The following is a 22,449-nucleotide window of genomic DNA, read 5'->3' on the forward strand; positions in this document are numbered from 1 at the left end:
AAAAAATACATCAGAATCATAGAATTGTCAAGGCTGGAGAAGACCTCAAAGATCATCAAGTCCTCTTGCCAATCCATCACGCCCATTGACCTATGCCCCTCGGTGCCACATCTACACACTTCTTGAGCACCTTCAGAGATGGTAACTCAAACATTTCCTCTCAAAGCTTTGCTGTTCTTTCAGAGAAGAAATTTGCCCTAACATCCACAGAGAGAACCTCTCCTGGTGCAATTTGAGGCTGTTACCTCTGGTCCCATTGGTAGTTATCTGGGAGGAGTGTCCACCCCCCACTGTATGAGGAAGTAATGAAGCAATGATATCTAAAGATTAAAAGGCAAATCCAACAGTCAGCATTAAAAAACATCCAAATCCTAATGATTTGGGGGCTATTAATGCTTAGCTTTGAAGTAATTCCTATGTTGATCGAGATCATAACTAAAATTCCTGATTTCAGAGCACTAAATTAGAACTTCCTACTTCACTAACCAGAGGTTTGGCTCAACAATCTCCCAAGGCAAGAACTCCTGAAGACCTTCAGCTAGAAAGAGCCAAGTTGCTTTACAGGTGACAACTACCTCCTCATATCACATCCCAAGCTACTTCTTACTTACATGAAGGGAGGCAGATCTGAGAGGCTGAGCTCTGCTCTGTGTGACTGCGACAGGGCCCGAGGGAACGGCATGGAGCTGTCAGGGGAAGGGCAGCTGGGGGTTAGGGACAGTGCTGCACCTGATGGTGGTGGGCATGGAATGGGCTGCACAGGGCACTGGGCACAGCCCCGAGTGCTGGAGCTCATGAGGCATTTGGACAATGCTCTCAGACACTGGGTTTGGATTTTGAGTAGTGCTGTGTGGAGCTGGGAGTTGGACTCCACAATCCTTACCGGTCCCTTCCAACTCACGACTGGGAACATAGGTATGACATGAGGGAGGGCGGGTGACGCATGTTCTGGGCACATGTGTCCATCTGCTTGAGTACAAAGAGGAAGTCAGCAACTGCAGACACGCTGGCTGCTGAGTCTTTTTAGGAAAGACCCAGCCTCATTCCCCTTGGCCAAAAGATGATACCCACGTTGGACTCCCCATAAATCTTCCCCTCTTCAGGGACCTCCGAGGGGTCATATGCCATTTGCTCTGGGTACTGCACAGAGCGACCCGCTCTCTTGCCCAGAACAGGAGACACAGTTCCGAACATCCAGAACAAACACATCTACTGAAAAATGCACCAAAGGTACAAAATCAGTTTTAGCACATGTACAAAGTGATCTCAGCTAAGATTTGATCACATCTGAGGTAATTTAAGAAAATGCGTATTTAAGAAATGCATACAAAAACATTGGATTGGAAAGCTTATTTTAATTTACAGAGTAACTCACAGCAATTAAAGCATCTTAAAGATTGAGTTCTGAACGTTTTGCTCAAAATAAGCATATAAAAAGAAAATAGTGCTGTAACTGTAATATCGATCTTTTATTGACACGTACAAAAATCGAATGCCTGCGAAACACAAGGCCCTGATGCTTATATTCTTGATATTAAAGTGGGGGATTAAACATTTCCTTTTGAGTCTGACTCAGACAGCAATGCCCACTCAGCATGCAATAGACATTCCAAGAGTTTTGTGCCTTAATAAAAACAGACCATCATTATTTCCACTTTCTCTTAAATCTTGCGATGAAATTATTTTTAAACATCATAAGGAGAGAGAGAGAGTCAAATGGAATAATAAATTAGCTGTATTTAGTTTATTTCACTGTGGATTTTCTTTAAATATATATCCTGAAGCTGTCTCCCTTGTTTTGAACCTACATATGGATGACAGCTATTTAGCTCAACTTTATTGGCAGATGAGTATTTCTTACAAAACTTAAGACTCATAGTGGAAGCTTTTCATTGACATTAATAACATCACCGAGGTTTCTTGTTTGCTTTTATGGTAAGGAAAAGAAATCTTTGCTGTAAAATGCATAACACATCAGCAGAAGTCCAGCAAAACTCTGCTAAAAACAATAGGAATCAGGTCACAAGCCAAGCTGGAACATTTTCACTTAGATTTCTCAGTGCTTTGGGAATGGTTCGATCAAATTTTCACTCCTAATGAAAACGGGCCAGGAGCAATTATTCTTTTTTAAATTTAACCACCCTCGTCAATTAAACACAGCGACCCCATTACGTGACAGGGACGGATACATAGCATCACAAAGCAGTTAAAAATCATCAGCCCCATCCCTCGGTGAGCGATCCCCTCCCTCTGAGCAGTTAATCTGCAGTATCAGGAATGAGCATTAATAAGATGGTAACAACAGAAATCTGTCCCTGTGTGCACTGCTACCAGACTGGTCATCCTCTGAAACAAACCCACAGGACTGAAGCGTGAATGCTCCTCTCTGATTAGAAAATTAAATGATGGCTGAGAGGAGACTTTGGTATGCCTATTTCTGTTGTCTCCGTGTCTTTCAAATTGACAACAAAAATAAAGTAAAATCCCTGGGGCTGGGAGCACACAATTGGCAGTGACATCTACATTAACTTAATGAGTGTCTGCTGGCAGAGCCACAGTTAATTGCGTTCACACTTGTTGTCCCCTCTAGTTGTACAGTAAAACACATTACTTCAATCCAGTTCTGCCAGAATGTAATCTAGTTTGCTTTACTTCTCAAGACAAAGACCATCTTGTGGGAAGCAATGGGTGTGACATTTAAACCATTTCGAGTTGTGGATGGAGTTAACTCTGTTCCTCTGTCCTGTCTGACAGCTAGCAACTATCTCACAATTTGCTTTTCTAGTCTGGATTAGCTTTCTATGGCTTTATGGGGCTGCAGTGTCCCACAGCAGAGCCAGGCAGGCTGCAACAGTGATGTAGCAGAGATGCAGGGTGAATTTGGGAGGAGTGGGGAGACCAGGCAAGCAGGCAGGGTCTGTTCACACCCCATGCACAGCACTCCAGGCACCTGTTCAAGTTTTGGTTCCCTGATTCCAAAGATGCTTAAATGAAGACTATGCACAGTATAACATGTGGGAAAAAAAGCTGCCAGCACATCTTATCTGATGGATTAGGATCTCCCTTACCAGCATGCTTGCCTGCCATTCCCTCTCATCCTATCACTAGATACTTGGAAGAAGAAACCAACCCTCCACCTCACCACTACCCTCTTTCAGGTAGTTGGAGAGCAACAAGGTCCCCCCTGAGCCTTCTCTTCTCCAGACTGAACAATCCCAATTCCCTCAGCCACTCCTCATGAGACTTGGGCTCTACTACTACGAAACACAAGCACTACGACCCTAAAACTCAAACACTTTGATTGGAAAAACAAACAGAAAAAGCCCAGCAAACTCCAACTGGCCTACAAGCAGCATAGCTCCATCTCACAATCTTCCAGCAGCATGTCAGATCCTACCCTGTGCCCTCCTGGCTCTTTACCATTCTGGCTCCAGTGCTCCTAGGTCTGTCACCAACCTCCACCAAGCTCAGGTCCAGCGTTCTGTCCCTTCATGAGTGTCCCAGTGCAGCTCCTGCTCTCATCTGAAATGCTGCTATAATCATTAAGATGTCTAACACCTACAATTTTGTCATTGGTAAAAAAAGGAATAGTCTCACTGTAGGGTTGAAAGGGAAATTAACAGTCTCTAGGATCACCTAGAAATGCTACAGATAAGAAAGATCAGCCACTTTCGCTGTAGTTAGTTGTATCATGAGTTTGGTAATAGCTGTTTGGACAGTTCTAATCAGACAATTAACATAGCAAGATATTACATGAAAAACTAAATATGATCTCAATCCATAACAGGCAATGCTGGCTATGCTTCCTAAAATACTGAAATTATGCACGGCTAGGTGCAATCCATGAGATGACAGCATTGCCAGCTCCGATGCAAAAACATGGCAGTAAGCAAGAACAGGAAGTCACTGTTGTTCTACTACCCTGCAACAAAGGAAAAATGGCTCTGTCCATCTCTTGTGCACCAACAGGCAGTCAGAGGCTACAGCAGCTAGCACAAAACTTATGCAACAGTATGTTGTTTTCTGCATAAAAATATTTATAGAGAAACTCCAGCCTATCCTAAGACAGTGTGGTTAACCACAGGCTGCTGAAGTCTGAAATATGATAGCTCGATATAAAAGACTCGAGAAGTGAGCAATAAGAATGCCTGAAACCTAAAGTTTCTAAACTCTGTGAAGGCAGCGAAATTCCATCCACACAGCAGAGAGGGACTGGATAACTCCTGAGACAGCTTTGAGAAGCTGCAAAGGAGGTCGTGCTGAGAAAGGAGACATCCTGTCTGCTCCTCAGATGTGGATGGAGATGTCTGCCCGGACAAGCCTTGTCTAGCTCAATCTTTGGTGGCAGGAAGTTTCTCTTCCCTTGAAATGTACTTTTTTCTTTTTCCTCCCAACTATCTGGTAGAGAATAGTGCAAGTATAAGTAATGTGGGTAAAAGAACTGGCAGTATCAAAGCAGCCCCAAAGCAGCCCCATGTTCTCAAATTCATTGAAAATAACTACACATAACTGGTATCTGCATTTGTTTTTAGCATAGAAATTCCTGCACTTACCAACTGAATCTTCCACGTTGTCATCTTCTGCAGGTGAATCAGAACCAACCAAGGGTGAAGGCTAGAAAACTAGGGCAATGGTAAGGTTTTTAGCCTCATCAGTGAAGTGAGAGATCCTCAGGAACAGTCATCTGTTCTGGGTGTCCAGCACTTCCTCCCACTCACCATTCTGCTCTTCCTTTACCATATTCCAAGCCACAAAAGCTGTCCCCGTGCATCTCACTTTTGTGTTTCTTTTGTCCCTGCACACATCATCCCCCTATTATTAAATGACAAAATGCCTCACTGCCTATGAAACACAACCATCTCCAGACTGACCAGCTGGCATCAATCTGTTCAGTGTGAGCACTCCTGTAGCACCTTCATTCCGACCATCATCCTCACCATTAAACAGCAAACACCAAGAAAATTATCTTGGAGAAGAGAAGGCTCTGGGGAGACCTCATTGTGGCCTTCCAGTACTTGAAGGGAGTGTATAAACAGGAGGCAGAATGACTGTTTACACAGGTTGATAGTGATAGGACAAGAGGGGATGGTTTTAAATTAAGACAGAGGAGATTTAAGATAGATGTTAGGAGGAGGTTTTTCATTTAGAGGGTGGTGACACATTGGAACAGGTTGCCTATAGAGGTTGTGGATGCCCCATCCCTGGAGACATTCAAGGCCAGGCTGGATGTGGCTCTGGGCAGCCTGCTCTAGTGGTTGGCGACCCTGCCCACAGCAGGGGGGTTGAAACCACATGATCTTTGTGGTCCTTTACAACCCAGGCCATTCTATGATTCTAGGAAAGTGCTCTAGTCTAAGTAACGTGTAAGAAGGGAGGCCCAAATCTCCTTCTTCTACACAGATATGTAAACTTTATTTGTATGGTGGCACATCATCTTCATATACTGAAACACATTATAAAGCCTGTTAGATATGTTCATCTCTTGATACGTTCATCTCTTACTGTTCTGAATGGAAGGCCAAACCTCCAGAGCAGTGATCCCTCTTTGTTTTTCACATAGATTTACAATTAAGATCCACACTGTTCTATCAACCTTGTTCATTACCTTAAATTGCCACTCCTTGATTGCACCCTCGCTTATTTGCTACCAGCAGCTGTACCCCTCCTCCACACTTGCTTTTGCTGCGTTAGCCAGACAAATATTCCAAGTGTGTTCTTGTAGATAAGCTTTGCTCTGCTTCAGTAACCCTCCTGGGTGTATTTCTCTACAGGTTCTTTTTCCTGGACACGATTCATCAGTCCAGGTCACAGTAATGTCTCACTAGCAACTCAGAGGCCCGACCTTATGCACACCACTTACAATTGTGTTTTGTTTTTTTTTTTTTGCAACTGCATTTTAAAGTGTTAGCTTCCTTTCACCATTGACTAATAAAGCTGGGTGTCTTCCCAGTCCTCTGTCAGAGAGCTCCTTGATTTACAGCGCAGATACTCATTACCCCATACACGCAGTACCTTGCATTTCCTGCCACTACATGCTCTTGTGTGGGCTGTTTTATTACCTGGAGCCACTAATAGAAATGGGATAATCCACTGAAAACGTTACTAATTTCTGACCGGGTTCAGCGCCATTTACAAACGCCTCCTGAGAGCACTGTATAAATCCTTCGCACTTTTGCTACCGAACCTATTTACACCACACAGATGTGTGCGGTTGGGGTTTTGCCCCGGTGGTTTTACACACGGGCGCTGCCAGAAGCCAGAGAATAGTCTTCTTTCTTCTAGGCAGGCTGAATCCGTGGGCTTGCTGTAAAGTAAGTTCGTTTTGAAGCTCTGCAGATCCGAGAGGAAAAGAAGCAAACGCCACAGCGTTGAAGGAAGAGCTCGACGAGAAGCGCAGCCCCAGAACAGCCCTGTTCTGACCGTTTTCAGAGCGGCAGAGCCCCACGGGGCTAATGGGAACCAAGCCCCTCCTCTCTGTATCCGATCGAAACGAGCGGTGATTAAGAAAACAAAAGGAAAAGCTCTAAGAATATCACAGTGCAGAGACCAGAGCGCAGCCGAGCCGGGAGCCGCCGCCACTCTCCACACACGCTTCCGGCCGCGCGCCGACCCCGCCCCACAATCCTCCATCCCGCGCTCCCATTGGCTCATCTCTCCCGCCGCGTGACGGCGGCGCGGTCGCCGATTGGCCCCGTGGGAAGCGCGTGTCGCGGAGCAGGCCCGCGGAGCGGCTCGGGGGGCGTGGGCGGGGCCGCTGTCTCCAAGGCGACAGCGCAGGGCGAGGGCCGGGAGGAAACCGCCGGCCGCCGATTCGCCGCCGCTCCTCGGCGTCACGTGCTGCCGCCGCGCTCGCCCATTGGCCGGCGCCCCCGGGCGGGGGAGGCGGTGGGGCGCGCCGCGTGACGCCCTCCTCCCCGCTCTTTCTTCCAGCCGCCGCCCGGTTGGCTGTTGCCGTGGCGACCGGGGAAGGAGGGGGCGGGGCGGGCGCCCCACCTCAGCCGCGCCGCAGCCCGGGAGCGCGGCCCCGCGGCCGGCAGCACCCGGCGGGAGCGGCGCGGAGCGGGCGGGGGCGGCCGATGGCGGGGGGGTGAGGAGGTGGCCGGCGGCGGCAGGTGCGGGTCGGGCGGCGGCGGGCGGTCCGCGCCTCGCGCCTTCTCCTCGGCGGGAGGATGCGCGAGTACAAGGTGGTGGTGCTGGGCTCGGGCGGGGTGGGGAAGTCGGCGCTCACGGTGCAGTTCGTGACCGGCACGTTCATCGAGAAGTACGACCCCACCATCGAGGACTTCTACCGCAAAGAGATCGAGGTGGACGCGTCGCCTTCCGTGCTGGAGATCCTGGACACGGCGGGCACCGAGCAGTTCGCCTCCATGCGGGACCTCTACATCAAGAACGGGCAGGGCTTCATCCTGGTCTACAGCCTGGTCAACCAGCAGAGCTTCCAGGACATCCGCCCCATGCGCGACCAGATCATCCGCGTCAAGAGGTGCCGTGTCCCCGCGGGGCCGGGCGGGGGTCTCGGGGAGGTGGGGGGGGATGGGGCCGCCCGCAGGCGCGGCCCTCGGAGCTGCCGCCGCCCGCGGGGATGGGGCGCCGGCGTGCGGGGCTCCCGTTCGGTGCCTCGGCCGCACCGCGGCCCGTGCGGGGCTGGCACCGCGCGTCCGTGCGTGCCGCGGTGGAGCCGTGCAGGGCCCGGGCCTTCGGGAGGGTTGCAACTTTCCGCTTGCTTAATGCGTGCCTTAACTTTTTCATAGTGAGGGGGGTGGTGGTTGGGGGTAGGGGGAGCGTCGAGGCTGATGTGTTTTCTATCCCGAGTTCGAAATAACTTAATTTTCCTTACCTTTGCGATCCTTGCCATGCACGCGCACGTTATAGAAGAAGAGGTTTTTCCGCAAGTAGCGAAGGTAGGCGTTATTCGCTCGTTTGCCTTTGGTTTCCCCGTGCTTAGTCAGTGCTGCGAGCTCAGTCAGCGCCTGAGCAGCCGTACCTCGCGGGGCGGCTGCGTTCAGACCTGAGCTGACATCTGTAGATGCTGAAGCAGAATAGAAAGTGACTGCTACTTCCATACTTACATTGACTCAGCACTGCTCGGGTAGGTCTGAATGCTGCTCTTGTTCTTCTTCTGTCGTGTCTTGCGCCGCAAGGCTTCAACTTCTGGCTTTCAGTGAGGCTCTTCATGAAAGACATACCAGCGACGCTTTAATTCCAGGTTTCCTGTATGCAATGTAACCGAAAAGCAGCTGAAAGCCTGCTTGTAGCCAGTCTTGATGTCTGTGACTGAGTTGCAGTTGAAAGGGCGATGCTGTTTGCTTGCTGAAACCACATCTTCGAATTTACTTTTTAACATTGAAAATGTACCAGGTGCTCTTTAGCCAACGTACCGGTGTGTTTGTGGGTTTGTTGTTTTGTTTCGGAGTGTGCTGGAGCTAGCAGGCAATATAAGACATAACGTACTGTCAGTTTAGCTAGTAGCAGGGTTGCAAGCTGAACTGGAAGAATGCATATTCACACATATGCATCTGTGCAAGTGCCTCTTTGCAGCTGTAAATTATAAATAAGAGCTATTTCATCTATATTGAGGGACAAGTAATCAATCTTATTTACCTGGGGATTCTGGAGGACAAGTACCCAAAAAACACAAGTGTTTGGTTATATTGATATGGAACCATCTCTGGATTTCATCAGTGAGGTCTAATAGCCTGTGGGTATCTTTACACATTAGACATTGTCCCTGATACTATTTTCCGATGAAGGAATCCTCATGTTCTTATGTAACTAGAGAGTAACTATAGTTGATCTCACAACAAGTAGAAAAGCCAGGTTGAAATTTCCCCTTCAAGTTGAGGTACAGGCTTCAATTTTCTGCATCCCTGGTCTAACCACATACCAGACCAAAGTAAGCAGAGGAAGTCCTTCATTCCACCTGATGAAGTTGATTTATCATACAGAAATGAATGATGATGTCTTTACAGGGCCAACAGGGAGAGGAAAAAGTAGATCTTCACCCAACTCTCAAGCAAGTCATTAGAAGCAGTTAAGATAGCTATTGCTAGCATTGTTTCTACTGAATGGCTATTTTAAAATTAAAAAAATGCATAATTAGGCTTAAGCAAGACTGAAATCCAGGTCTCCCAGTTTCTAGAGAAGTCTCCTAATGGCAAAACCAAAAGTCTTTGGTTTTCTTTTGGTTTTCAAAAGCTTTCTTTTTGTACTGCTTAGTGTGGGAGCCTTGATCCCTTTCAGGTGTAGTGCACAGCTTTAACAGGAAGAGTGGAGGATGTCTCTGTAGATGGGTACACCTCCAGCCATTCTGAGCAGCCGTAAGATGAGAAGAAGGGGAAGACATTAGAATTGCTCCCTGTGCTGTAGGATGGAGTTTTCCACAGCAAAGCATATGCCACCAGTGTTGGATGAAGGACTGTGGTGGTACAGAATCATATAGGTGGTAGTCCTCCTCCTCCAGATGCTGTTTCTTACAGGAGTTTCTACCCAAGGAGTGACTTAGCTGTAGCTCGTGTTGCACAAAGCAGTCACCTCTGCCATGAGCTGTTCTTGCAGTGCTTCCAGCCAGCCATGCTTATCCAGAAATATGCGTTAGCATGAGTTCACAAGGAGAAAGAAACTGTTGGAAGAGGGAGTGAGACACTGGTGGCCTGGTTTTGCATGTTGAGGAATGTAATGGTAAGAGAAGGGTGAAGGACATGTGGTGGCTCAGTGTGAGGCTTTGGGTTGTGCAGAGTGAGTGTCTGGATTAGGGAACTTTAGGGCACTTCCGTGTTTGTTTGAAGCATTCATCACTGGTGATGATAGATAAATAAGCTTAGTTTATTAAGGAAACTCCTCTTCGCAACACAATTGAATGCCTATTTGAAATGCGTTGTTCAAATCCCATGTGTTCAGGCACCTGATTTCAGCTTCTGGATCCCACTTGTGCTACGTCTGTCTCTTAAACCTTCGCTCTTCCAATCCTTACAGATAAGTACTTCTAAATGCTGAGAGATGGTAGTGTTGGCAGGATGGAGAGTACCCCGGCATATTTTTCATGAGGTAGCTCGGTATGTCCATTTTTAGTAGAACCCCATGAAATAGAAAAATGTTCTTATTTCTGTTCAAGTAGAAACTAAAGCACAGAAATAACAATCTTACCAACTTAGTTTGCTGTTCTTCCCTTGTCATATAACTTCTGTAGATATCTGACCAGTGCTATGAAGACAGACCACTGTGTTCACTGGAGGATCTACCAGATAATACTTCTAGCAGTGGGAAATGCTTTATTTCAAGTAGTGGGAAAACAAGTAAATATTGAATTTTAATTAATGTTTTTTTTTCCTCTGTGAAACAAAGATCAGAAATTTGATGATTGACTGAAAATGCAGACTAAATAACGTAGGTATATTAAGAAGAAATATCGCAAGACTGAATGTTCTTTGTGGCAGCATTTATCATCAGGATGAAAATCTGCCTCCAGGTCTAGAGATTCTGCGTGGCAATTTAAAACATACGAGAGAAGTAATTATTGAAATTTATTAATTGTGAAATCAGCATCTTGAGTCAATGATAATTGATGTATTTAGTGACTTAATGGTGATTAAGTCTGAAAAACTATACTTGGAATTACGTGTTGCTCAAATGTCTAGTTGAAAAACATTGTTTTCCAAATGCTATAAAAATTGAATGCTTTCTATTCAAACATCATTTAGCCATTGGGGTCCATATCCTTGTTAAAACTAGATAATATGATGATAAAAATGGCTATTGATAGAGTTTTGAAGAGATTAATTAGTTTATTTTGTTCTTTAGCTCTTCATTTCAATTAGTGCTCTTCAAACCTGGTTGAATTTACTGGCATTCACAGAATTCCAGAGTGGAAGGGACCTCTGGAGGTCTTCTGGTCCAACCTCAGGTTCTGGAAATAACCATCTGGTTCAACTCCAGATGTTCTGAAGTTCTATGCATTTTTCATTTCTTTTTGATTAAAGAGTTGTTTTTTTTTTTTGTATTTTTGGGAACCATTTAGCCCAGTGTTCAAGATGCAGTCCTAGAACACATTTGACAGCAAACAGGCTCTGGTCTTCCAGGAAGAAATAGTTAAACACCCGGTGTGAGTTGGACTTGGAGAATGCTGTTTCTGAAGCACTGTTTGCAAAAGACCAGAGCAAATATGTAGAGACTTTTTTTTCACAGATGCTATCCATGCAGAGATGGTAGAAATAAGAAGAGACTGAAATCCTTAAGCCCTTCTAGTAAGGGTTTTTGGTTTTTTGGTTTTTTTTATTCCCTGTACAGTGATCTTGGTGTAGTGAATTGATTACTCATCTTTGAGTAGAAAAGGCAGGGTAGGTAATAAGCATGGCCCACATCTTCCACAGCCTGCCAGGCCAAGCTGCCAGCCACTTATGCACTTCTCAGGTGAAACCACTTTACTGCAAGAACAGATTAATAGATTTTAAATGAGTATACCTATTTCTGAGAAAACACGGGATACTGGATGGAATTCTGACACGATGTGAGCTTCAGACATTGCATTAAAGTATTTTAAGTATATAGTCCTTTCTTTTTTTCTCTGAAGAAACATCATGACTGCTTCTCAAATGAAAATTATGCGGAGTTACTTAAAATATATGCATTTTCTTTTATCTAGAGATATAAAGAAGTAAACACAAGTGGTGTTGTATCAGGTTGGCCTTCTGTGTAGCATCAGATCCCTCCCTTGTTCAGGTTTCTTCCCTCTTACTGAGGAACTGATAAACACGCTATCCCCTAGAAGGTGTCTGCAATGGGAGGAGTACCCAAAACAGGATACAGGGCATCACTCTAAAATTTGTTAAGCCTTAAACTCCAATTTTTAGTTCTTCTTTGTGTTTTTGTTAAATAACTGCCAGACTTCTTTCTTGCTATGCAGAATTTAGATCTTTTTTTAGCCAATCTGCCTTTGTTTTAGGTTGAAATTAATGAAATAATTCTGTCAGACACAATTACAGGTTTCTTGAATCAAGTGGGGAATTCATACATAGACAGTCCTCTGAAAAAAAACATCTAACAGCTTACAATTTTGGACTATAGAAGATTATTTTAAAGTTGCTTAACTTAGTCTTTAAGTCAGGCATTTAAAGTGTTCATGCATCTTTGGAACATACTTCCATTAGAGTTTTCCTGCGGAAGCTTTTAAGCTGAATTTCGTACTTAGTGTCTTCTTGGTTTGTTTTTTTTCCCACTTGCTTCCATGATACTTTGAGTCACTGTGTTGAAACAATGAGAAATTGAGTCAGTGCCTTTAACTGGAGTCGTCTTGTTTTAATTTTTGACTGCTTCCTCCTTCCTCAGGTCATCTCTCTGAGATTGATTTATTTTCCTTTGTAAGTAAAATTACGTGACAGTTTGTGTATGTGGGCACTGAAAACAAATCTTCTACACTCCTGCTTTTTATGTGTTCCTTTGGACTTACACTGAGAATGCCAGGTAGGCAAGCTCCTTTTCTATGTGTGTTAAGTTTAGAAGATGCTAGTTTAATTTACAACATATTATCTTTTTACATTTTTTTTTTAAGGATGCTTCTATCACTTAGCATCATTTGTTCTTTTCAGGTCTTAATTGCTGCTGCAGCTTATGGGGCTGTCAAAGTGTGTGAATACATATGGATAGCTAAAGTGGTCAAGTGGTAGAACAGAATGTGGCAAGATTTGTCTCCTGTCCTATGGTGTTTCTTGACTGTCTGTGTTGTAAAAGTACTATGTAAGATGGAGTGCAACAGTGGCTTTAATGGCTTTCGTAGTTTAGTGCAGTGATACAGTATCAATGCTTGGGACTGAATATCTTCTGTCTTGCTTTTCATTAAGCTGTTTTGACAGATTTTGCAGTGAATGCTTGGGAAATTCTATCAAAAAGTCATTACTTACCAGAGTTTCTGTTTTGCCTTTGATATGTAGACAACAATAATTCTCTAAGTACTGTTTTTCATATAGCCAACACAGTTGGCAGTCACTTGCATCTTTTCTTTCAAAATAACCATGATTGTCTGCTCTTCAGTTGGCTACTATGTGGAAGAAACAAATTTTGTTGTTTTGGTCATAAATAAAACATTCTGAATACCAGTTCGTTCAGCTGAATCTCTTCTGTTAGCAGGCATTCTCTTCAGACTAGAAAAGTAGGTTTTCGGTGACAATTGAGAGCTTGTAGATGAATAACATTTGAAATGTCTGAGTAAGTGTCTGCCCCAGAATTGTTAAATCCGTTCTTTTTCTCATTTTCTTCTTAACTCAGTTTAAGATGTCTTGTGCAGCTAAGAGCAGATCTGCAGTTACTGGTTATTAAATTTCAGAAATATTGCAAGTGTTGTTCAAACATCTTTTCTCTTTTTTTTTAACCCCCTTGTAAATTGTGTAGGTGGGGTGTGATGATAACTTTTTGAGTGGGAATAGGGAAGCAAGTGGGACTGCAGTGCTAAATTATCTTGGCATGTAGTGACTTGTATGAAGATTTACGTGATTAAGGCAGCAAGAACTGTAGCTATCTTCTTCTTCATGTTCTCTTAATCATTAGCTTCCTCCTTTCCTTTTTTCCCTTCTCAAAAGTTTCCAATGTAGGACTAGTGTCCCATAGTCTCTTTTTTGTCGCACTAAGGCAGGCTACAGCATAGGTGCAGTTACAGCAGTGGCTGCAGCTTCAGTGCTTTTCTTTGTCACTGGGCTGTTTCAGCAGCTGTGTTGTCTTAAATCCTAGTCTAGACAAGAGAATTAAAGGTGTGATAGGAGCGTGTTATCCTTGCCTAGTGTTGATATCATGGAGCTGGCTTGATTAGTTGGTGCTGTGCTCTTTAAGTGTGATGCTGGTGTTGCATAATTGCCTGGGTTAGATGAAGGCTGGATGAAACATCAGGTGAAGGGCAAATAGTAGGAAAACTGTATTTCTTGTTGACTAGCTTCTTTTGAAGCGTTGCTTGAGTTGTGTGGTTAGAGCTTTAACATCTTCTAAGATATAGTTGCTACCATATGCAAAAAATCTGGATAATGAGGCAAACACTATCAGTGTTTTAAAGTAAGGGAATCAATTAGTAAAGTTGTCTGTGGTGAAATGGTTCTGTAAAATAAGAGTTGTATTTTTTTTTCTTGAATTCCCATTATAGTTCCAGTTAAAAAGGAGCTACCTTAACCAAAGATTAATAGTGTTGGAGATTCCCATGTGAGTATTGACTCAACTGCAATTTAATTTGAGCTGGAAATGAATTGGATCCCACTGAATTGGATGAGGGCACTGAACTTGAAGTGCCCTGAATGTTGTAAGGAGAAAACGTCAGTCCCAGTTTCCAGATTAGCTGCAAGAAACAGTGCTTTCAAGAAATAGCCACATAGATCACCTCTGGGCTGCATATGAGCTCGCTGTGACAAGTTGGTTTGCATTTTGGTAGGAGACTGTGGGTGCCATTTACCCTCTCACTCCTAGTGTATTTTCACAGGGTAGAAGCACAAGCCAAGACTAATCAACCTACTTTCTTCTGATGGAATCTGCTTGCAGTTTCTCACATTGCTATAACATCTTTTTAACTGCTTCACAAAGTCTTACTTGAAACATTTTATAAATATGCAAAAAAAATCAGTCAGCTTTTTTTTCTTTCAAAAATAAGACATGAACTTGATAAGATCCCCTTAGAAATGCATAAACGAAGTCTGTCCTCAAGAACTGCTTTCTGTCTGAGATTTCCTTTCAATGTTTTCAGTGTTACGTTTTAGAGGCTCACAGGTTTTGTCAGAGTAAAACAATGAATCCAAAAGGTTTTGCTTTATGTCATTGTCCTAAAAACTTATGCATGGGGGGTGGGAGGAGAGGGAACATGTGGAGTTGTCTTGCTTTTTTTTTCTCCCACCCCCTCTCTGTATTATGGCGTTTGAACATAATGTGGACTCCTGCTGGTGTGCCTTGTGAGCTACCAAGACAGCAGTCCTTATCTGTACACTGTGAGGTTCTCCTGGTCTGTTGTTTTAATTTTTTTTTTTTTTTGAAGGTATGTCTTCAGCCTGCATGTTATTTTTCTGTTGCCAAAAGGACTTAATGTCATTAGTTTTCCTAGTAGTAATTTCAGTCTCCCAGTACAAAATTTTGCTCTTCTTTCAATGCGAACCAGTCAGAAAGAGGGGTGGTGGTTGTTGTTTTTAGCTTTAGGAGTTGTTTCTTTTTGAAAAGAATTTGGAGGGCTGAAGGTGATCACCTTGAAATGTTTCTTCTGGAGCATTCTCTCAGATGCCTTTCATAGCCTCAGAAAAAAAAATAAGTAGTCCGAGTGCTCCTGAGCCTGATCAAATCCAGGCTCTGCATCTCACTGCTTGAGGAAGGCATCTGCTCTGCTAGTCTCAGAAACAGTGAGATTCTTTGTAGCTGACATGCGGGTTACTCCCTACAATGCCTGAAAGGGAGTATGAGTCACTTTCTGCTGGGGTAATGCTGCGATCCACAACCAAAATCCAAGCAGCGATTTGGAGTGAATTCTTCCATTGCTTTAGCTGGCATGTTGTTAAGCTGAGGGGGTTGGGGAGAGGATTGGTGTGGTACCACTTTAACCTCTTTCATCTGTAGATGACCTCCTCACTATACAGCAGGGGTTTAGGGGCAAGGATGAGAGTGGTTTCATCATTGTGCTGAATGTGCAGGAGGCTGTCCGAAACTGAATGGGTGCAGTGAATCCTGATGTTGATTTTTCTGAACATGTAGTGCATTGAAGAGGACGTTTTTATATCTTCTCCAGTTTTGGCCTTCCCTTTTCTGGCCTTTCATTGGGAAATAAAGAGGAACTTACATGAGAAATGTATTGCAAAAGAGCTTGGTGTCCTTGTGTGTGTCAGTTCTTTAGGAGCAGGCTGCACAAGGAGGTGTGTGGTCTTACTGCAGAAAGCACTCATTTCCTTACTTAGGTAGAATGCCACCTCCTCAGAGGGAGGACCTCTCATCAATTAAAACACTGAAGTTCTAACAGTATGGGAGGAAAATGGGGAGTAGTATACCATCACATAGCAACAGCCGACTTTTGCTTGAAATGCTGTGGTTCCTGGATGAGAGGAGTTTTTTGGTGACTTGATTGGTGTTCAGGGTATTGATTTTGTGGGTTTTTTTTCCAGCAACATTTTAATATAAAGTGAATAAACAGTACTGGGAAATCTGTTTCAGTCCCTGCTATTTTTCTTTGGATTACTGTCTGTACTGTACACCTTATCTTTTTCTGTTGTTCTCTTGGAAGTTGTGAGTTTGCCTTCACGTATTTGAATAACAGGAAGATCAGGGTGTTTTCTTAACCTTGCTTGTAACTTTCTGTTGGAAGAGGCAAGTGAGAAGCTCATGAGACTAAAGAAGGTGCCTATCCTTCGTCAGTGCTGCAGCCACTACACTGCTGTGAGATGAGAGAAACAGCACTGCTATGGCTTCCTACTGCTCCTGAGGTTTTGTGGTTTTGTGTGGAAGTGTTATCTGCTGTTGTTTTTGCTGAGCACTTCCGTGTTGTTGCATTGCTAGGTTCACAGAGTGGTGTTAAGTGAATTAGGCCTCCTGAGGGATGGAGCTGCTTGCTGTCCTGATCTATAGATCCCAGGAGAGCTCAGGTAAGTGACCATTATGGTTCCAGCGTGTGGCTCATGGGGCTTGCCAGCTGTAAGCCTTCAAGCAGCTAGGTCACTTTGACAAAATCTTAGGCAGTTATGGGCTTGCATGAGCTGAAATGGGTAAGCAGAAATCTTGTGGAGCAGTCTCTCAGATGTGCATACCTAAATCCTTCTGGAGTCTCAGTGTACTCCCCTACTTCAACTTCATGTTCAGGCCTAAAAATGTTTGCTACCAGGATGCTTTTCTCTTTTCCTCCAACTCATATGATTCTATGATGAAGCCTTTGAAGACCACCTAGTCCAGCTTTCTGCAATGAACAGGAACACCTAGCAGCCCAATCAGTTTTCTCAAAGTCCCTTCCAACCTGACCTTGAATGTCTCCAGGGACAGGGCATCTGCTACCCCTCTGGACAACCTGTTCCAGTGCCTCACCACCCTTATTGTGAAGGAAAACTTTTTCATTATATACATCCTAAATCTCCCCTTCTTTTCTTTGGGACTATTTTACCTTGTGCTGTCACAACAGAGCATGCTAAAGAGCCTGTCCTTTTCTTATAGCCCCACTTCAGAAACCACAAAACTGCTGTCATGTCTCCCCAGAGCCTTCTCTTCTCCAGGCTGAGCCTCCTGCTCTGTCTCATGACTTTTCAGATCAGTTTCATTCATTATATTCTGGGCAGTGTAATTCCTAAATGCTGTTTGCATGAATTCTATCAGTACAGAATAGTCAGTAGACCAGAGACTTGATTATGATGTTCACGCTGTTCTCTCTGTCCTCTGGGAACTGTTTCTTCTGAGATTTGTTGTTAGTCCCTCAGATAAACTGAAGCTTTACATCCTCCACAAGACTATATTTAACAGTGTTCAGATGTCTTCCTTCCCTAAAATCAAGTTCTGTGCATAGGTTACGCTGCTGATTATCAAATTATGTTTGGAGTTGAATCTACTTGTGTGGCTGTCCTTGTTCAAATCTTGTCTGGGTAATCACAGACTTTTGTAGGAAGAGACTGGGTAGTGGGTGATACTGAGGTAGCCTGTTGAGAGGCCTCAGCTTTTAATGTCAAGTACCAAACTTGAGGAAACCTGTTAGGTTAGTCTTCATGTCCATCTCTGCTGTATTTCCCCAGCCTGGATATCTACAGCCTTACTTAACATTAAAGCTCTGGTCCCTTAGCAGACTATTTCAGTATCACCTTCTTCTACAGTAGTTGTTACAGGTTGGCTGTGGGAGATAAGTGGTAGCCTGCTGGTCTTTGATCCTTGACCATACTGCAGAAATTGTAGACATGACTGCATGCTCTAAAATCTGACTGCATCCAAATGTTCAAGTTCTCTTCAGGTTGTGGGGAATCTAGACTGCTTGTCCTTGATAGGGTGAACATCTAGTTCAATTGTGACAGGATTAGGTGTGAAGAACTCTCTTCCCTTACAGCTAACATCATGGATCAGATCATAGTCATTCCTGTACTGTTTGGATGCCTAATGGTCTTTAATCTGGCACTGGCTACATTAAAATCTTTCTTACCAGCATCTGTGTACCCTCTGTTGCTTACTGAAGTATTGCTGTTTTTTTTTTTTTTTAATGTAGCTGCTGCAATCCTCCAAAGAATCTGTTTACCATTGAGCGATTTTTAGTCGAACCTCTTCTAACACTTCTAGCTTTCTCTGTAACCAGATTTCATAGCAACCACATTCAGATGCTAAATCTGCTCATCAGATGAGTCTGTCGGCAGCTGTTGGTGAGAAGTGCTGTTCCTATTACCACTCCAAGTACTGTTTTTTATTTAAAGGTCTGCAGCTATTGTGGAAATCACCCTTCTGCCTTCAGGCCTTATGCTTTGCTCTGCATTGACCTCTGATTCAGCAAAGGGAGGAATTGCTGGATTTGCTCTGCACCTGTGCAATAGTGTGGTTTTCAAGAACCACAGTGAGCAAATGCAGTCCTTGGACAGTCTCCTGATGGACGGGAGCTTCTCTTTCCATCTTGATTTGCAGTTGCAGACTTGTAGTTCCCTTGTGCTCAGCTATAGGTCAGTGGTAATGCTTTCTAGATAGGACATATAACATGAGTATATAACTAACAGTAGGGCCCTTTTTCAAGAGAAGATGATGTCTGCCACTGGAAGACAATGTGAACCCACAATCATTCTCCTGAAGTATAATGAAGGTGTTCAAAATACCTTTATCTGATGAAGAACTCTGTCAGAGGAAGCTCATAGTTACTGCTGTGGTGTCTGGTGTGAGGATGGAGAAGTTGCTCCTTCTGACAGCTGCCTCTTTCCACTTTTTTTTTCCTTATCTCATTCCAACCCTAGCAATCATATATAGATAATGTATACCAAAAGAGCATTTTTAAAATTTATTTTTATTTCAGCTATGTATATTGAAGAGAAGAACATACTACCCAGAGGTGGTAAATTGCTGAACATGTTGTATGTTGAATTCTCCTGCAGATAGTTTTTATTCATAAATAGTGACTTCAGTCCTGGTAGCTCAGCCTTCCAGAGAGGGACAGTGGAAAGCTCGGTCTTGGGTGAAAACTGAAAATGCACACCTTGAAAGTCGCTTATTACTGTAAAATTAAGCAGTTGTTTTGCCTTCCTCACTGGGATAATTGAGCAGGTAATTGAAGTCTGCATTCTTCTCTCCGAGATGATCAAAACACCTTCCTTTGAAAGACTTCGTCTGTCAGCAATAAGTGCGGTTAGATTAAAAGGACTGGGAAAAGTCTGGGCTTCAAACCCCACACACCTTCATGTTAATTGAAGTGGCCTTTCTGCATAGGACAGCTTAATGTGGAAGAAAATAATTAGTGGACTGTTTTCCAGAAATTCTGGTTACTGATTAGTGATTCAACAAGGAAGGTGTTATGGACACTGGGTGTGTGGTTCTTTAAATACAAGCTCTTTCTCAAAAGGAATCCAACTTTTTCTCAAGTAGTTTCTTACCATTATGACTACTGCTCTTGAGGGTTAGGTCTACAAATTACCATCATTTCTGGATGAAAATTTCATCACTAACTTTCTGAACAAGTTCAAGAAAGCCACGTTGTTTGATCTCGCTTCAGATAAGCCTAACCATTTTCCTCACTAATTCAAGCAGTACTAACTTGGTGTCCATGTGGGAATTTGCAGCATCTCAAAGAAATGACTTTGGCTGGCCTGGCTTATTTCTTTTTCCTCTCTTTGAAGAGAAGTTGTGGCTGCAAGATGTCACCTTTTGTTTTGAAAGTTTTCTTATTTTCCCTTCTCTTGCATGTTCTCACTGCAACATAGCAAAGCCCATCCTTCCTGCCAGCTGAGCCCCCCCCCATTTGCCTGACTGAAGCCATAGAAGTGCTGGAGGTTGGGGCTATGTGACACCAGCCTGAGCAGCCAGGCAGATAAAGCCCCTGTGATGCGGCCCCGTGGGCAGCTGAAGGATGGTGAAGGTTTGGCAGCTGGCCATCTTGCTGGAGGAGACCTGGCCCAATAGGATGGAACTTGTGCAGAATGAAGCCACTTTCTAAGGTGGTTTAGGTACCACAGAGTGTCTCTGTGGCAAATAAAATGGCTGTCAGTTACGCTAGTGGAACTCATCTGAGAAATGCTTTTTTTTTCTTTAACCTAGACAAAACAAAGAAATTAACATTTGTGCATGAATTAAAATATAAATAGCTCAACATCTGGAATACTGAGCGTACCCAAGTTCCTCGTTCTAGCTGGCTTCATTTTAATAGTTGCACAAATATGAGATGTGAAATGCACGTAAGGAAGAAAATGCTTTTTACCATTTTATGTACTAGATATCCTACATCTGATGTAGTTTTATAGCTATTGATTTCTTACTAGGAGAGTTCTGAACACTAGAATGATCCAGTATATTCAGGATGCTGGTTTAGAAAGAAGTAGTTTGTGAGATTTTTCTTCTGTAATTGAAACTTGTCTTACTGTAGAAAGAACAAAATAACTTCCTGAGAAGATTGCATCAGAAGTTTGTGATCGACATAGATTATGAGTAAACCATACCTTATATTCTCAGTATAGAAGTAGTGTGCTAGGAGAAGCTACTCAGTACTTGAACTGAGTCTTATAAAAATAAAATAAACCCTCAAGATTTTAGAAGATTTTAATTTGTATGTTGATCTTTAGATAAAGAAACAACTTCAGTTAATGGGCTGATTGCTTTTCTCTGAATCAAATATTGAGTTGTTGATGATAGAGGTTTACTTCCAAGAATTGTGAATATTCTTGCTGCTTGGTTCATCCTAAGTACTCCTTCAGAACATTTGAATTATCTAAAACAGATATATAGTAATTAAATTATTCTTTAAGGTAAGTCCCACCAGCTTTCTGAGGTCATGGCAAGATGCTGTCATTTTGGGTTTTTTTGAGTTAGAAGGTGAATATTAGAAAGTCAGCAGGGGTGAATAGGCTTCCAGAGTATCTGTTGATGAAATAACTGGGTCTGTAACCCACAAGTTCCTGGTGTGCCTTTGTTGATGACAAACTTTGTATCTTTAAAAGAAATCTTGATGATAACTCAGAAAGATACAAAAACATAGTGCCTTCTAAAGTAAAAGTCAGGACAGTAGAAGTTACATTGTCATCTCCTAAATTGGTTCCCTGTTCCGGTGTTGCCACTTGCTTAGAGTCTCCTTAGAATTGTCTCTTACAAAGGATACCCAGAGTTGTAACATAATTGTATTGTTGTGAGCGAAATCTGTCTCAATGGAGCATTTCTTTGCGAAGTTTCCTTATAAGCGTTGTAGGATATTTTTATTAGCTTGAAGGACATTAAGCTGTATTATTCTGCAGTTACTAGGGTAACAAGGAAGCCTTTGCTTAATATTAAATGCTCAGATTCTCTTTAGGCTGTGTGACATTGCATACACTGTGGTATTCATCTACCTGAGGTTGAACGTGGAGATTGATGAGAGAGCAGAAGTTCATCAGGTTGTTGCCTCTTCATCCCAGTTCATATCCATTTAGAAATGAACTGTATAATTACATATAAAATATTTAAGGTCAGACTTGATCTCTTAAGCCCCTTTCCAATATGGGCCATTCTCTAGTCTATGAATTCTGTGATCCAGGCTTGTATCTGTTTCCTGAGACATACCTGGGGAGTGGTAAAAATCAGCAGCTCTGACTTACTGGAGTAAAAAGGCTTTTACCTTGATACTGAGAAGCTGTGTGGTTCTGGTTGGATGGAATGGCATGATGTTCCTAAATTCTAATCCTTTGGGAGCAGGTGATGCTACTAAGAAGGTTAAGAATTAATTGTTAGGCCTATTCTTAAAGATTGTAGAAGTGTAATTCTAATAAGCTAGAAAAAATCCTATTAGAATACTTTAAATAAGTTTTGCAGTGGGATTTTTATCAGTGACTATAAATTGTTTAAAGGAATATAAGCGTATTTACTTTGAAGAGTGAAATAATGCCTTACAGGATTGTGATCATCTGTCCCTTTGGAAGGGCATTTGATCATTTATGCTAGCCAAAGTTTTCACTTTGTCTGTTTGTTACTAACCTCTGCAGATGTAATAAGGAAAAGAGATTGGAGTGACTGTTAACTTATGCATGGAGCTCCAGTTAATTTTTTATAAAATCTAGTTAAATCTTTTTGCTTCTATAATAATAGGATGCATACCTACCTTGAGTTCTGTAAGTATGGCTGTCAATCCCTCAACATAAACCAGTAGCTATAAATAGCCGTATAGCTTTGGCATTTATTTCTCAACCCTTTTTCTTTGAACACCAGCATTATGCAACTCAATTTTCTGCTTGTCTCATCTTCCTTCGCTACCAGCCAACAAGTTTTGCATTCTGTGGTAAAGTTGAACTGAGTTAAGTGCTGAGATGAGTTCCAGAAGAGATTGTGGAAGGT

General features: G+C 43.0%; 1 protein-coding gene across 1 annotated transcript in view; it reads left to right on the forward strand.

Annotated features, from left to right (window-relative positions):
* Window positions 1-7,103: 7,103 nt before the first annotated feature.
* RAP2A (RAP2A, member of RAS oncogene family) overlaps window positions 7,104-22,449 on the forward strand; it is a 29,493-nt gene continuing 14,147 nt past the window's right edge. Inside the window, exon 1 of the mRNA XM_065740837.1 lies at window positions 7,104-7,483. Coding sequence (XP_065596909.1) covers window positions 7,170-7,483 — 314 coding nt within the window. The 5' untranslated portion in view covers window positions 7,104-7,169. The remainder of the gene's footprint in view (window positions 7,484-22,449) is intronic.

Source organism: Cyrtonyx montezumae, unplaced genomic scaffold (genome assembly GCF_038088225.1).
Source record: "Cyrtonyx montezumae isolate F1298 unplaced genomic scaffold, pur_monq_1.0 scaffold_3, whole genome shotgun sequence".
Lineage (NCBI taxonomy): Eukaryota > Metazoa > Chordata > Aves > Galliformes > Odontophoridae > Cyrtonyx > Cyrtonyx montezumae.